General features: G+C 38.1%; 1 protein-coding gene across 2 annotated transcripts in view; it reads left to right on the top strand.

Moving 5' to 3' along the window:
* The window catches only part of UNC13C (unc-13 homolog C), a 564,880-nt gene that overhangs the window by 4,000 nt on the left and 546,083 nt on the right, over positions 1-14,797 (top strand). The window contains exon 2 of one of the 2 annotated variants that reach the window (XM_064570458.1): positions 11,425-14,673. In XM_064570458.1, the coding sequence (XP_064426528.1) occupies positions 11,682-14,673 (2,992 nt within the window). In that variant the 5' untranslated portion in view covers positions 11,425-11,681. Of the gene's footprint in view, positions 1-11,424; positions 14,674-14,797 lie in introns of those variants that run through there. The other variant, XM_045900049.2, reaches the window with a different exon arrangement.

Here is a 14,797-nt window from a genome sequence, read left to right as displayed (position 1 = left end):
TCTTCCTCCATTTCTTTCATGAGTATTTTATAGTTTTCTGAGTACAGATTCTTTGCCTCTTTGGTTAGATGTATTCCTAGATATCTTATGGTTTTTGGTGCAGTTGTAAATGGGATCAACTCCTTAATTTCTCTTTCTTCTGTCTTGTTGCTGGTGTATAGGAAAGCCTCTGATTTCTGTGCATTGATTTTATATCCTACCACTTTACTGAATTCCTATATGAGTTCTAGCAGTTTTGGGGTGGAGTCTTTTGGGTTTTCCACATAAAGTATCATATCATCTGCAAAGAGTGAGAGTTTGACTTCTTCTTTCCTGGTTCGGATGCCTTTTATTTCTTTTTGTTGTCTGATTGCTGTGGCTAGGACTTCTAGTACTATGTTGAATATCAGTGATGATAGTGGACATCCCTGCCACATTCCTGACCTTAAGGGGAAAGCTCCCAGTTTTCCCCATTGAGAATGATATTCACTGTGGGTTTTTCATAGATGGCTTTTATGATATTGAGTTATGTACCCTCTATCCCTATACTCTGAAGACTTTTGATCAAGAAAGGATGCTGTACTTTGTCAAATGCTTTTTCTGCATCTGTTGAGAGGATCATATTGTTCTTGTTTTTTCTTTTGTTAATGTATTGTATCACATTGATTGATTTGCGGATGTTGAACCAACTTGCATCCCAGGGATAAATCCCACTTGGTTGTGTTGAATAATCCTTTTGATGTACTGTTGTATCCTATTGGCTAATATTTTGGTGAGAATTTTTGCATCCATGTTCGTCAAGGATATTGGTCTATAATTTTCCTTTTGATGGGGTCTTTGTCTGGTTTGGGGATCAAGGTAATGGTGGCCTCATAAAATGACTTTGGAAGTTTTCCTTCCATTTCTATTTTTTGGAACAGTTTCAGAAGAATAGGTATTAATTCTTCTTGAAATGTTTGGTAGAATTCCCCTGGGAAGTCATTTGGCCTCGGCTTTTGTTTTTTGGGAGATTTTTGATGACTGCTTCAATTTCCTTAGTGGTTATGGGTCTGTTCAGGTTTTCTATTTCTTCCTGGTTCAGTTTTGGTAGTTGATACATCTCTAGGAATGCATCCATTTCTTCCAGATTATCTAATTTGCTGGCATATACTTGCTCATAATATGTTCTTATAATTGTTTGTATTTCTTTGGTGTTGGTTGTGATCTCTCCTCTTTCATTCATGATTTTGTTGATTTGGGTCCTTTCTCTTTTCTTTTTGATAAGTCTGGCCAGGGGGTTATCAATCTTATTGATTCTTTCAAAGAACCAGCTCCTAGTTTCCTTGATCTGTTCTACTGTTCTTTTGGTTTCTATTTCATTGATTTCTTCTCTGATCTTTATTATTTCTCTTCTCCTGCTGGGTTTAGGCTTTATTTGCTGTTCTTTCTCCAGCTCCTTTAGGTGTAGGGTTAGGTTGTGTATTTGAGACCTTTCTTGTTTCTTGAGAAAGGCTTGTATTACTATGTACTTTCCTCTTAGGACTGCCTTTGCTGCATCCCAAAGATTTTGAACAGTTGTATTTTCTTTTTCACTGGTTTCCATGAATTTTTTAAATTCATCTTTAATTTCCTGGTTGACCCATTCATTCTTCAGTAGGATGCTCTTTAGCCTCCATGTATTTGAGTTCTTTCCAACTTTCCTCTTGTGATTGAGTTCTAGTTTCAAATCATTGTGGTCCAAAAATATGCAGGGAGTGATCCCAATCTTTTGGTACTGCTTGAGACCTGATTTGTGACCTAGGATATGATCTATTCTGGAGAATGTTCCATGGGCACTAGAGAAGAATGTGTATTCCGTTGCTTTGGGATGGAATGTTCTGAATATATCTGTGAAGTCCATTTGGTTCAGTGTGTCATTAAAAGTCTTTATTTCCTTGCTGATCTTTTGCTTAGATGATCTGTCCATTTCATTGAGGTCGGTGTTAAAGTCCCCCACTATTATTGTATTGTTGTCGATGTTTTTCTTTGATTTTGTTATTAATTGGCTTATATAATTGGCTGCTCCCATGTTAGGGGCATAGATATTTACAATTGTTAGATCTTCTTGTTGGAGAGATCCTTTAAGTATCATATAGTGTCCTTCCTCATCTCTTATTATAGTCTTTGGTTTAAAATCTAATTTGTCTGATATAAGGATTGCCACCCCAGCTTTTTTTGGTGTCCATTAGCATGGAAATGGTTTTCCATCCCCTCACTTTCAATCTGGGGGTGTCTTCTTGCAGAGAGCATATCAATGGATCCTGTTTTTTTTATGTAATCTGATAGCCTGTGTCTTTTGATTGGGGCATTTAGCCCATTCACATTCAGGGTAACTATTGAAAGATAGGAATTTAGTGCCATTATATTGCCTGTAAGGTGACTGTTACTGTATATTGTCTGTGTTCCTTTCTGGTCTGTGTTGCTTTTAGGCTCTCTCTTTGCTTAGAGAGCCCCTTTCAAGATTTCTTGTAGGGCTGGTTTTGTGTTTGCAAATTCCTTTAGTTTTTGTTTGTCCTGGAAGCTTTATATCTCTCCTTCTATTTTCAACAACAGCCTAGCTGGATATAGTATTCTTGGCTGCATATTGTTCTCATTTAGTGCTCTGAATATATCCTGCCAGTCCTTTCTGGCCTGCCAGGTCTCTGTGGATAGGTCTGTTGCCAATCTAATGTTTCTACCATTGTAGGTTACATATCTCTTCTCCTGAGCTTATTTCAGGATTTTCTCTTTGTCTGTAAGACTTGTAAGTTTTACTATTAGATGTCGGGGTGTTGACCTATTTTTATTGATTTTGAGGGGGGTTCTCTGTGCCTCCTGGATTTTGATGCCTGTTTCCTTCCCCAAATTAGGGAAGTTCTCTGCTATAATTTGCTCCAATATACCTTCAGCCCCCCTCTCTCTTTCTTCTTCTGGGATCCCAATTATTCTAATATTGTTTCATCTTATGGTACCACTTATCTCTCAAATTCTGCCCTCATGATCCAGTAGTTCTTTATCTCTCTTTTTCTCAGCTTCTTTATTTTCCATCATTCGGTCTTCTATATCACAGATTCTCTCTTCTGCCTCATTTATTCTAGCAGTTAGGGCCTCCATTTTTTATTGCACCTCATTAATAGCCTTTTAGGTTTTGATTCGGTTAGACTTTAGTTCTTTTATTTCTCCTGAAAGGGTTTCTCTAGTATCTTCCATGCTTTTTTCAAGCCCATCTATTATCTTTATAATCATTATTCTGAACTCTATTTCCAACATCTTACTAATGTCCATATTGATTAGGTCCCTGGCAGTTGGTACTGCCTCTTGTTCTTTTTTTTGAGGTGAGTTTTTCCATCTTGTCATTTTGTCCAGAGGAGAATAGATGATTGAGAGAACAAAATGCTAACAAGGTAACAATGACCCCAGAAAAATATACACTAAACAAATCAGAACAGACCCAAAACCAAGGGAAAAGATAGGGATAGAAAGAAAAAAGAAAAAGAAAAAAAGGATATCATCAGATATGATCAGGCTGGTGAATAGATCAGTGCCACACACTGTATTTTGGGCATTTTTGGTCTGTTAGAAGAAACTGCCTCCCAAAATTTTAAAGGAAGAAAAACTTATATATGTACAAAAATAAGGGTAAATACTATGAAGGGATGGAATATGACTGTAAAGATTAAAATTATAAAAGATTTTATAAAAGGAGTTGATAAGATAAGAAGTTGGTTGAAAAAAGAAGAGAAATTTAAAAAAAAGGGGGGAAGAGAATGTGATCAGGCAGGAGACTAGAACAAAGCTATACACTAGAGATTTAGAGTATATTTTGGTCTGTTAGAAGAAACTGTATCCCCAAATTTTAACAAGAGAACAACTTATATATAGACCAAAAATAAGGTTAACTACAATGAAGGGATAGAATACGACTCTAAAAATGAAAAATAAAAAAGCTTTTAAAAAAAGGGATTGGTAAGATGTTGTTTGAAAAAGGGAAAAAGAAAAATTCAAAAAAAATAGAAAAAGAAAAAAAAGAAAATTAAAAACATTAACTTTGAAAGACTAAAGAGTTGTGGAATAAAAAGCCATGAATTCTATGTGCAGTATTTCCCTAGTGCTGGAGTTCTGCTGTTCTCATTGATCGGTTAACTTGGTCTTGTCTGGCTGTTCTTACTGATCTTCTGGGGGAGGGGCCTGTTGCCGTGGTTCCCAAATGTCTTTGCTGGGGGTGGAATTGCCCTGCCCTTGCTGGTCTGGGCTAAATAATCTGCTTGGGTTTGCTCTTGGGAGCTTTTTTTCCCTGCAAGCTTTCCGTACAGCTTTGTAAGATGACAGTGAAAATGGCAGCCTCCCAGTCTCCACCCTGGAGGAGCTGAGAACTCGGGGCCCCACTCCTCAGTGAGCCCCCAGAGAAAAGCAGTCAATCACTCCCATCTCCCCGGTCTCTGGTCTCACTCCGTGCTCACCCGGCCTCACCTGGCCTGTGACCGAGTGTTTCTATCTCTGGCACACTACCCCATTTGGAGTCTCCAAACCCAGCAGATTCTTGTGGTGTGCTCCCATGCTGCTTCTCCTGGGGGAGAAAGGCGAATCTTCCCAGATCTGCTGTTTGTTGGGTCCCTTCCAGAAAGTGGTCGCTTTTCTGTTCAGAGTTGCTGCTATTCTTTTCTTCAATCTCCTGTTGAGTTCGTAGGTGTTCAGAATGGTTTGATCCCTATCTAGCTGAATTCCTGGAACCAGACAAATTTAAGTCTCCTACACTTCCACCATCTTGCTCCTCCCAGTTTTCTTGGATGATAGCGTTCCAAGTTGCTCATCTGTAAGCCAGGGCACCTATGCCCTGTTCTCTGTGTGTGTAAGTGGGCAGAAGTTGCAAAGCCTGAAATAGACAGTTTTTATCCTCAAGCAGGGTAGCTGGGAATAAGACAAGGCCATGTGCATTAGGCCAAGCTTATTGTAGGTTTCTCAGTCTCTTCTTTCTGACCTACCCTCCTACTTATCTCCTTTGGTAGCAGATTCTTCCCATCATCAAGCTTCTTTGTGTTCTCTCTCTTTGTCATCTCCCTCCTATTCTTGAGGAATATTCTCATAAACACTTTATACCCAGATATAGAATGGCTGATAAGCTTTAAAACATAGGGTCCCCTTGGTGAGATTTTCATTTCAGCAAGAACCAAAATCTTAAATAAAGGGAGTAAAGCTCTAATAGTAGAAACTAGTATAGATTCTTCATGAGGGGGCAGTCCTTCTTCAACTGTAGTACGTAGGAAACGACCTTTTTCTCTAAGGTTGGTCCTTATGGGCTTAACAGTATGCATGGTGTTTATTAATAAGGACTCTGAAGCCAGTCAGTTTGGTTTACAATTCTAGCTATGTAACTTCCTAGCTGCATGGCTTTGGGCTAGCTACTCAGGTTCCCAGTTCTCAGTTTCTTGATATGTAAAATGGAGATTAATGACAGTACCTATTGCAGAGCTTACAATCAAACATTAATGTAGTAATCTATACAAAGCACTCAAGACAGAGTATGACATAAAATAAGCATTAAAAATTGAAAGCATGCACTGGGTGTTATACGCAACTGATGAATCTTTGAGCACTACATCAAAAACTAATGATGTACTATATGTTGGTTAATTGAACATAATAATAAAAAAATGGAAAACATGTAAAAGAGCTATGTGATGAATAGAAGATAATTAAGGACTAAATGTCATGGTTCAGATTATAAAAATTATATGAAAAAGAGAAAATGAGAGAATAGTTAAAGAAACTTTTGTGGAAAAGATTAGTCTTGATCTATAAATTAAATGATTGAGATCGGTATAACTGAGGACATTCTAGGCAGGGTGAAGAACAAGAAAAAAAGAAACAATGAAAGAATAAGCTTAGTGCATCCATGGAACCATAAAGCAGCCTCATGCAGTAGGAGACTAAAAAGAAAAAAATAATATTTAGGGAAGTTTAGGTGAAAATTAGCTTATAACATGGTTTAGAATGGTAGGGAATATTACTTGAAGAGGTCAGTGAGCTATTGAAATATTACTTGTCTAATGTAAGGAGAATGTACATTACTATAGTGAAGGAACCAAGTTTTGGAGTCAGGATTCCCAGGCAATTACTTTAGCAAGTAGGAGCCTTACCATCATTAACCATGAACTGCAAATAATAATTTTACTAGGTTACCATGCAAATCATATGAGTTGATATACACAAAATTACCTTGTAAGTTCCAAAACTCTTTTTTAAAATTTTTTTAAAAGATTTTATTTAGGTGTGCCTGGGTGGCTCAGTCGGTTAAGCTCTCTCTGACAAATTAAATAAATAGAGAATAAGCAGGGGGAGCAGCAGGCAGAAGGAGAAGCAGGCTCCCCACTGAGCAAGGAGCCCTATGTGGGACTTGATCCCAGGACCCTGGGATCATGACCTGAGCTGAAGGTAGACCCTTAACTGACTGAGCCACCAAGGCATCCCAGATTCCAAAACACTTACAGAAGTATCAGTACTAGATACCATTATTTACTCCTAAAGTAGCAAATGGGAGTGAGTAAAAAATGTAGATGGGCTATAGTTGGATGAAGAAATTCACATAATATCTACTTATCAAGAATAAAGAAGACAATTCATTTGACCTTCATTCTTGGGGAAATGGGTCTTTCTGTTTATTTTTTAAAGATTTTATATCTTTATTTGACAGAGAGAGAGAGAGAGAGAGCACAAGTAGGCAGAGCGGCAGGCAGAGGGAGAGGGAGAAACAAGGAGTCCTATGTGGGACTTGATCCCACGACCCTGAGATCATGACCTGAGCCGAAGGCGGGCGCTTAACCAACTGAGCCACCCAGATGCCCCTTTCTGTTTATTTTTTAAAAATAATTCATTAGTTTAGGATAAACCTCTTAATCACTTTCTGGTTTGATCATTTTTGTTGAAAGAATTTTGATACATAACTACCCAGTTCACCTACTTTAGTGCATTTGATAAGAAACATAAAATTGTTTATTGATCTGAAAATGCTTTAACTTAATTCTGGTAAGGATTTAGCAATAAATTACTGTTTAAAGGTTCATTAGCTCTTTTAGCTCAGTAGGGCACCCAGCTTTATAGTCATATTAAATAACTCTCTTACAAAATGAATTTAACATACCTGCAAAAAGGGCACCTGGGTGGCTCAGTTGGTTAAGCGACTGCCTTCGGCTCAGGTCATGATCCTGGAGTCCCGGGATCGAGTCCCGCATCGGGCTCCCTGCTCAGCAGGGGGTCTGCTTCTCCCTCTGCCCTCTTCCCTCTCGTGCTCTCTGTCTCTCATTCTCTCTCTCTCAAATAAATAAATAAAATCTTAAAAAAAAAAAAAACATACATGCAAAAAGTATTTTACTTCCTATTCAACCCTAGTATGCTTTTCGGAGTTAATACACTTGCAGTCTGAATCTGGGATTGGAGTTAGGTTGTGTTTCTTGTTAATACATGACCTAAGTCAAATTTCCCAAACTTGAAATTGCAGCTTTTTTAATCTGGAAAATAATAATATATATTTCACACAATTATGGGAATGAAATGAAAAGAGGTAAATTTTAGAAAATTAGACACACATGGTGCTTGGCACATAGTAACAATAAAATACTATTACTAGCCTTTCTATAACAACATAGTCTAGTATTTTAATCTCTCTCAAAGGTCTTCTCAAATCCTTTAATCTTACCTCCAAACTTTATTACCAAAATTAAGGTGTGGCTATGTTAATAAAGGTAATGCAACTGGTGGGTAAGTGTAAGATTTTGAATACAAGTTGTTGAGAATCATATGATGATATCCTGGTCTCTCCCCATCTCCTTAACCCCCCTTCCTCATAAATGGAGCTTCTCAACCTAAGTTTCAAAACTTGTCACATTCTGTTACCATTTTGCCAATCCAAGCTCCTCTCCCTTTAGTCCCCAACTTTCTCCAGAGTGGATGCTTCTCTCTCTTTGGGCAGGACATGGATGTTTGTGATATATGCCTTCTGCTCAGACTGCATCTCTTTCTCTGGATTGTTTAAGTCCAGCAAAACTGTCTCAGGCTTCTTGGATCTCAGGCTTCTTGGAGTCTATTAACTCATGGACTTATCGTCTATTCATTCATTTGCTTATATACTTACTCATTTATACAACAAATATCATGAGTCTACTATATAATATGCAATATGGATATTTAAAGTTAAAAAGAACACAGCCTTAGCTCTCCAAGAGTTCACGGTCTTATTTGAGAGATAGAGACATAGGTAAATATTTTACATAAATAATTTTTGTAAGAGTTACCACAACAAAGGTACATTCAAGGCATTGTGGGGGCACACAGGAGGAAGTGCCGACTGAGAGGAAGTTAAACAGGTTGATGTTGATCCCTGCTGGGTCTAGGATATATAGATATTCTAGAGATGTTCATGAGAGAGACATGTGGAGATAGAGGAAAGAAGAAAGGATTGGAGACAGAATGAACAGCATGGAAAAAGGCACATTGGTGAGGCAACAGTATGGTATTCAGGAACTGTTACTACCTCAGTGTGGCCGGGGCAGATGTGCTTGTGGGAGTGACAGAGAGTGCATCTGCTAAAACTGGCAGAGTTTTAAGTAGGAGGATTTATATCTTTTATTAATTTTAGAGAGGAGGATTTGAGAGAAGGGCCAGGTTAGAGTGGGGAAGACCATATAGAGTACAATGGTAATAGTTCAGATGAGAAATTGTGGAGTTCAGAACTAAGGCATTACTAGCAGGATGAGGTGACATATTCACAACCGTTTGGACAAGGGCTGGATCATATGGAAGCTAGAATATATGGGTATATGTCCTGAGGAAGTAGATAATTATGATAATAATGAGATTAATAATTCAAGAAAATGACTAGGTTATATGGAGTTTAATTTTGGGCAACCAGATGAAGATATTTAGTAAGTGACTGAAGTGGAGGCCAATTCTTTTTTCTTTAAATTTAGTTTAAAATAAGTATACATCTGTGGAACCATCACCACAGTCCATGCCATCTCCAAAAGTTTCCACCCACCTTTTTACTACTATGTTGTGATAGGAACACTTAACATAAGATCTACCCTCTTGGCAAAAATTTTAAGTATATAATTAACTATTGGCACTATGCTATCCAGCTGATCTCTAGGATTTATTCATCTTGTGTAACTGGAACTTTGTACCCTGAGGCCAATTCTTCAGTAAACATTTATTGCGAGCTTATCATGTATGATGAGACAAGTTATAGTTTTTATCCTTAAAGAGGATATCATGAATGGAGAAAGAAATAAGATTGTAATATAGAAAAGTTCTAATTGCCTATGAACTGGGTTGTGGGAGAGTGTGGCAAAGAGAGAGAAAAGCTCAAGTGTGGGTGGTTGGTGAGGTCTTCACAGGACAAATGATTCTGGAGTTTAAATACAATTTTTACAGACAGGGTGGGCAAGATACAAATGATATTCTAGGTAGAGAACAGAAAAGTTACTGAGGCGTGAAGGAGCATAGAGCCCTTAGTGAATAACAAGTCTCCATGTGGCTGGAAGGTATAGCAAGTGAGTTTATAGGTGCAACAGTGTGGACACAGGTCCTTGGGTTCATGTTTTTTTGAGGCAGGACTTCAATTCGGTTGGAACTTTCCTGCTCAAAGTTTTGCCAACAATTATTGCCTAGAACAATAGTTCTGAACAAACAATGCAGGTCAGGAAATGTACAACAATTTCATGAAACATCAGAAGCATTGACAAAATTGTTGCTCTCATTTAAACAAGAAGTATTTGTTTTGAGTTTTGACAAACTCAGGATCTTGGGTTGAATGATTAGTAGAACAGTTTATTGTGTGAAAGTTGGTTTTAAAATAATTTCCTTGCCTTCCTGTCACTTAACTTTCCAAAGTCTTCACTCCACAAGAAGAGGTTGTCTAGCAGTACAATAAGTATTTTTTTTAATTTAATTCAAGAGTCAATTTCTTGACATTTATATTAGTCGAAAACATGTCCTGGCTTGTAATTACGAGTGAATACCAAATTGCTTTAGATAAGAGGAATTAGACTCTAACAGTTTATGAAACCCTGAAGACAAGGACTTCTTTAGAATCTGTCTCTTTCTCTCCTCCGTCTTTATGCTTCCCCTTCTCACTTACATTGCCCTGTTTCTTGTGAAGCTTGGTTCCTCCTGGCCAGGGCATGTTTTCCCCCCAGTCCCTGAAGAATGTGAGTGAAGTAAAAATGGCAGGTTTCCAAGCAGAGGGAGCTTATAAAGAGTCAGCCAAAAAAAAAAAAAAAAGAGTCAGCCAGCTCCTAAAACCATATGCAGTTTATGATGTATTCTTTAAAGAATCACATTGATTATTTACCTACCCAAATATGTAGTTCAACGTTAGCAAAGGCTTTTGGCTGTTAACCACTACTCTGTGATATCTTTCAACTGTAAAATAGTTAAATTCAGTTCCGCAAAATTTTATTCAAATACCTGCCACATACAAGGCGTGGTGCTGGTGAACCAGGAAAATGAATGTAAACTTTTTTCTCTTCCTTCTCCCTTTTCTTCTTCTTCTACTTCATGTAATTTGAGAAACTAACCGTCATAAAGATTAGTTACTGGTGTGGTCACATGGATTATAAAATACCAAATCATTGGATGAATTATGTCTGACCAGTTTTTGATTATCTGTAGGCACATCTTATTTATGGCACAATCTCCTTTTGTAATTTAGTACTCGGTCTCCAGTCATAGTTCTAGCCTGGGCATGGGTACCCTGCCATCTGCCACAAGCCTGTAGCAGTTGATTGGGATGGCTCAACTCTTTCAAGTCATGTCCTTTCAAAACTTGGATATATTATCTGTATTTTCAAATATATTTCCTCTTGGTATTTATTTAATCATATGAAATATTTCTCACTTGGATGACTTTATAATTTAAGAAATTCCCAGTCATTGAATCCCTAGAAAAGGAAAATGTTATTTGAATAGGAAAGGTCTTACATATATGAATAATATTAATTTGATGAATTCTGAATGTCTAGGATTGGGAGAACTTTTAATTTTGAATGCTTATGCTTATGTTTGTGTCAGTAAATGTACTTTTAGGAAAGGAAATAAAGTGGAAATGATAATGTCATGTAGTCATTGTAGCTTTTCAAATTTGCCTAATATCTTACATAGCCTTTCCTAAATAACCATTATTGCCTTTTATTACTATTTCAGCTCATTTATTCAGTTCAGTTGTGTCCATCCATAAATGATTTAGAAAGAAAAATATAATTTAAACATAGTTATTGGTATGGATTTGCTTTATAGTTATTTTAAAAGTAACTGTGTCCTGAAATTCAGCTATACCCCTGCCCCCCTCTGCAATTTTTCATATACTGTGTATCTTGAATACTTCTGAAAAATGTTGGAAATGGGATAAATCTAGAATTGAATTCTGATACTCATTTTAACCTTCCTTTCTTTTAGACACTCTATGAAGTTATGTGGAAATGAGAGAGATTCATGAAACCCCTTCACCAGGAGAGAATGTCTTTCATAAATGGAGCTTTGCTTCTGGTTTTCACAGGACATTGACACGGCAGTGGAGCCATGGCTGCCCTGCCTGCTATTTTCAATAATTCACAGAACATCTGAACAGAGATGCTTGCCTTGGATTTACAGATTTTCATCCCGATACCTTGTTTACTTCTCTGGGGCAGAAAAGCTTGCACTAATTGCTCTCCATGGTGGCTAATCTTTTCAAGAGCCTGATTTTACCTTACATACATAAGCTTTGCAAAGGAATGTTTACAAAGAAATTGGGAAATACAACCAAAAAAAAAGAGAGTCATCAGCAGAAAAAGGATCAAGACTTTCCTACTGCTGGCCAGACCAAAACCCCCAAATTTTCTAATACCTTAAAAAACACTGTAAAGAAGATTGCAAAGTGTTCATCTACTCGCAACTTATCCACTGAAGAAGAAGAGGCTAATAAAGAGTTTTCCCTCTCACCAACATTCAGTTACCGAGTAGCTATTGCCAATGGCCTACAAAAGAATATTAATGTAACCAACAGTGATAATGAGGATCGGCTTCAAGAGTTATCTTCAATTGAGAGTTCCTATTCAGAATCACTCAATGAACTAAGGAGTAGTACAGAAAACCAGGTACAATCAACACACACAATGCCAGTTAGACGCAATAGAAAGAGTTCAAGCAGCCTGGCTCCCTCTGAGGGCAGCTCTGATGGAGAACGCACTCTACATAGCTTGAAACTAGGAGCGTTACGCAAACTGAGAAAATGGAAAAAGAGTCAGGAGTGTGTCTCATCAGATTCAGAGTTGAGCACAATGAAGAAAACCTGGGGAATAAGAAGTAAATCTTTGGACAGAACTGCACGAAACCCAAAGACAAATGCCCTGGAGCCAGGATTCAGTTCCTCTGGGTGCATTAGCCAAACACATGATGTCATGGAAATGATCTTTAAGGAACTTCAGGGTATAAGTCAGATTGAAACAGAACTTTCTGAACTACGAGGGCATGTCAATGCTCTTAAGCATTCCATCGATGAAATCTCCAGCAGTGTGGAGGTTGTACAAAGTGAAATTGAACAGCTACGTACAGGGTTTGTCCAGTCTCGAAGGGAAACCAGAGACATCCATGATTATATTAAACACTTAGGTCATATGGGTAGCAAGGCAAGCCTGAGATTTCTAAATGTCCCTGAAGAAAGATTTGAATATATTGAAAGTGTGGTATACCAAATTCTAATAGATAAAATGGGTTTCTCAGATGCACCAAATGCTATTAAAATTGAATTTGCTCAAAGGATAGGCCACCAGAGGGACTGCCCAAATGCAAAGCCTCGACCCATACTTGTGTACTTTGAAACCCCTCAGCAAAGGGATTCTGTCTTAAAAAAATCCTACAAACTCAAAGGAACAGGAATTGGAATCTCAACAGATATTCTTACTCATGACATAAGAGAAAGAAAAGAGAGAGGGATACCGTCCTCCCAGACATATGAGAGCATGGATATAAAGCTGTCTACTCCAGAGCCCAGAAGCAAGAAGAACAATTGGCAGTCACCTGATGACAGTGATGGAGAGCTGGAATCTGACCTCAATAGAAACAGTTATGCTGTGCTTTCCAAGTCAGAGTTTCCAACAAAAGGAAGTACTTCCAAGTCAAGTTCAAAATCACACAATGCTAGAGCCAAGAATAAAACTGCTAGTAGCAGCAGAATTTCAAATAAATCTGATTATGATAAAATTTCCTCACAATTGCCAGAATCAGATAATTTGGAAAAACAAACTACAACCCATTATGCAGATGCTACACCCCTCTGGCATTCACAGAGTGACTTTTTCACTGCTAAACTTAGTCGTTCTGAATCAGATTTTTCCAAATTATGTCAGTCTTACTCAGAGGATTTTTCAGAAAATCAGTTTTTCACTAGAACTAATGGAAGCTCCCTCTTGTCATCTTCAGACCGGGAACTTTGGCAGAGGAAACAGGAGGACACACCCACCTTGTATGACAGTCTGCAGGATCAACATTTGAATGTGGCTGTTCAGGGTGTCCAAGGGCTGAGTGAAATTGAGAACACAGAAACTGTGGATAGTGGAATGAGTAATGGCATGGTGTGTGCATCTGGAGACCAAAGTCATTACAGCGATTCTCAGCTCTCTTTACATGAGGATCTTTCTCCATGGAAGGAATGGAATCAAGTAGAGCAAGGAGCTGACTTAGGTTTAGATTCATCCACCCAGGAAGCTTTTGACTATGACACAAACAGTCTATCTGATCAGCCACTAGATGTTTACAATAAAGACCTAGAAGACTTGGGAAAGTTCCACAGTGACCTTCAGGATGACTCTGAGAGCTATGATTTCACCCAAGATGACAACTCATCTCCATGCCCTGGGTTGGATAATGAACCACAAGGCCAGTGGGTTGGCCAATATGATTCTTATCAGGAATCTAATTCTAATGAGCTATACCAAAATCAAAACCAATTGCCCATGATGTATCGAAGTCAAAGTGAATTGCAAAGTGATGACTCAGAGGATGCCCCACCCAAATCTTGGCATAGTCGATTAAGCATTGACCTTTCTGATAAGGCTTTCAGCTTCCCAAAATTTGGATCTACATTACAGAGGGCTAAATCAGCCTTGGAAGTGGTATGGAACAAAAGCACACAGAGTCTCAGTGGGTATGAAGACAGTGGCTCTTCCTTAATGGGGAGATTTCGGACATTATCCCAATCAACTGCAAATGAATCAAGTACCACCCTTGACTCTGATGTCTACACTGAGCCTTTTTACTACAAAGCAGAGGATGAGGAGGACTATAGTGAACCAGTGGCTGATAATGAAACAGATTATGTTGAAGTGATGGAACAAGTCCTTGCTAAGCTAGAAAACAGGACTAGTATGACTGAAACAGATGAACAAATGCAGGTATATGATCACCCTTCGTATGAAACACTCTATGAAACCCCACAAGATGAGGGTTATGATGGGCAGGCAGATGATGTGGTTAGTGAAGGGGGATTGGAACCATTAAATGAAACATCAGCTGAAATGGAAATAAAAGAAGATGAAAACCAAAACATCTCGGAACAGCCAGTGGAAATCACAAAGCCAAAGAGAATCCGTCCCTCTTTCAAAGAAGCAGCTTTAAAAGCCTATAAGAAGCAAATGGCAGAATTGGAAGAGAAGATCCTGGCTGGAGGTACTCATGTTTACATGCTACATTTTGAGCTAGTTGTATTTTAACATTGGTGGTGCTTCTTTAGAGCATGTTTTGTGTTTACTCTTGGGGAAAAGAATGTATTTGCAAGAAATTTGCAAGTTTA

This window comes from Mirounga angustirostris, unplaced genomic scaffold (assembly GCF_029215605.1).
Source record: "Mirounga angustirostris isolate CCGP_5_RB_7025 unplaced genomic scaffold, mMirAng1.0.hap1 SCAF_9, whole genome shotgun sequence".
In the NCBI taxonomy this organism is placed as follows: domain Eukaryota; kingdom Metazoa; phylum Chordata; class Mammalia; order Carnivora; family Phocidae; genus Mirounga; species Mirounga angustirostris.
Note: the sequence above shows the minus strand (reverse complement) of the source record. Positions and strands in the feature narration are given on the sequence as shown.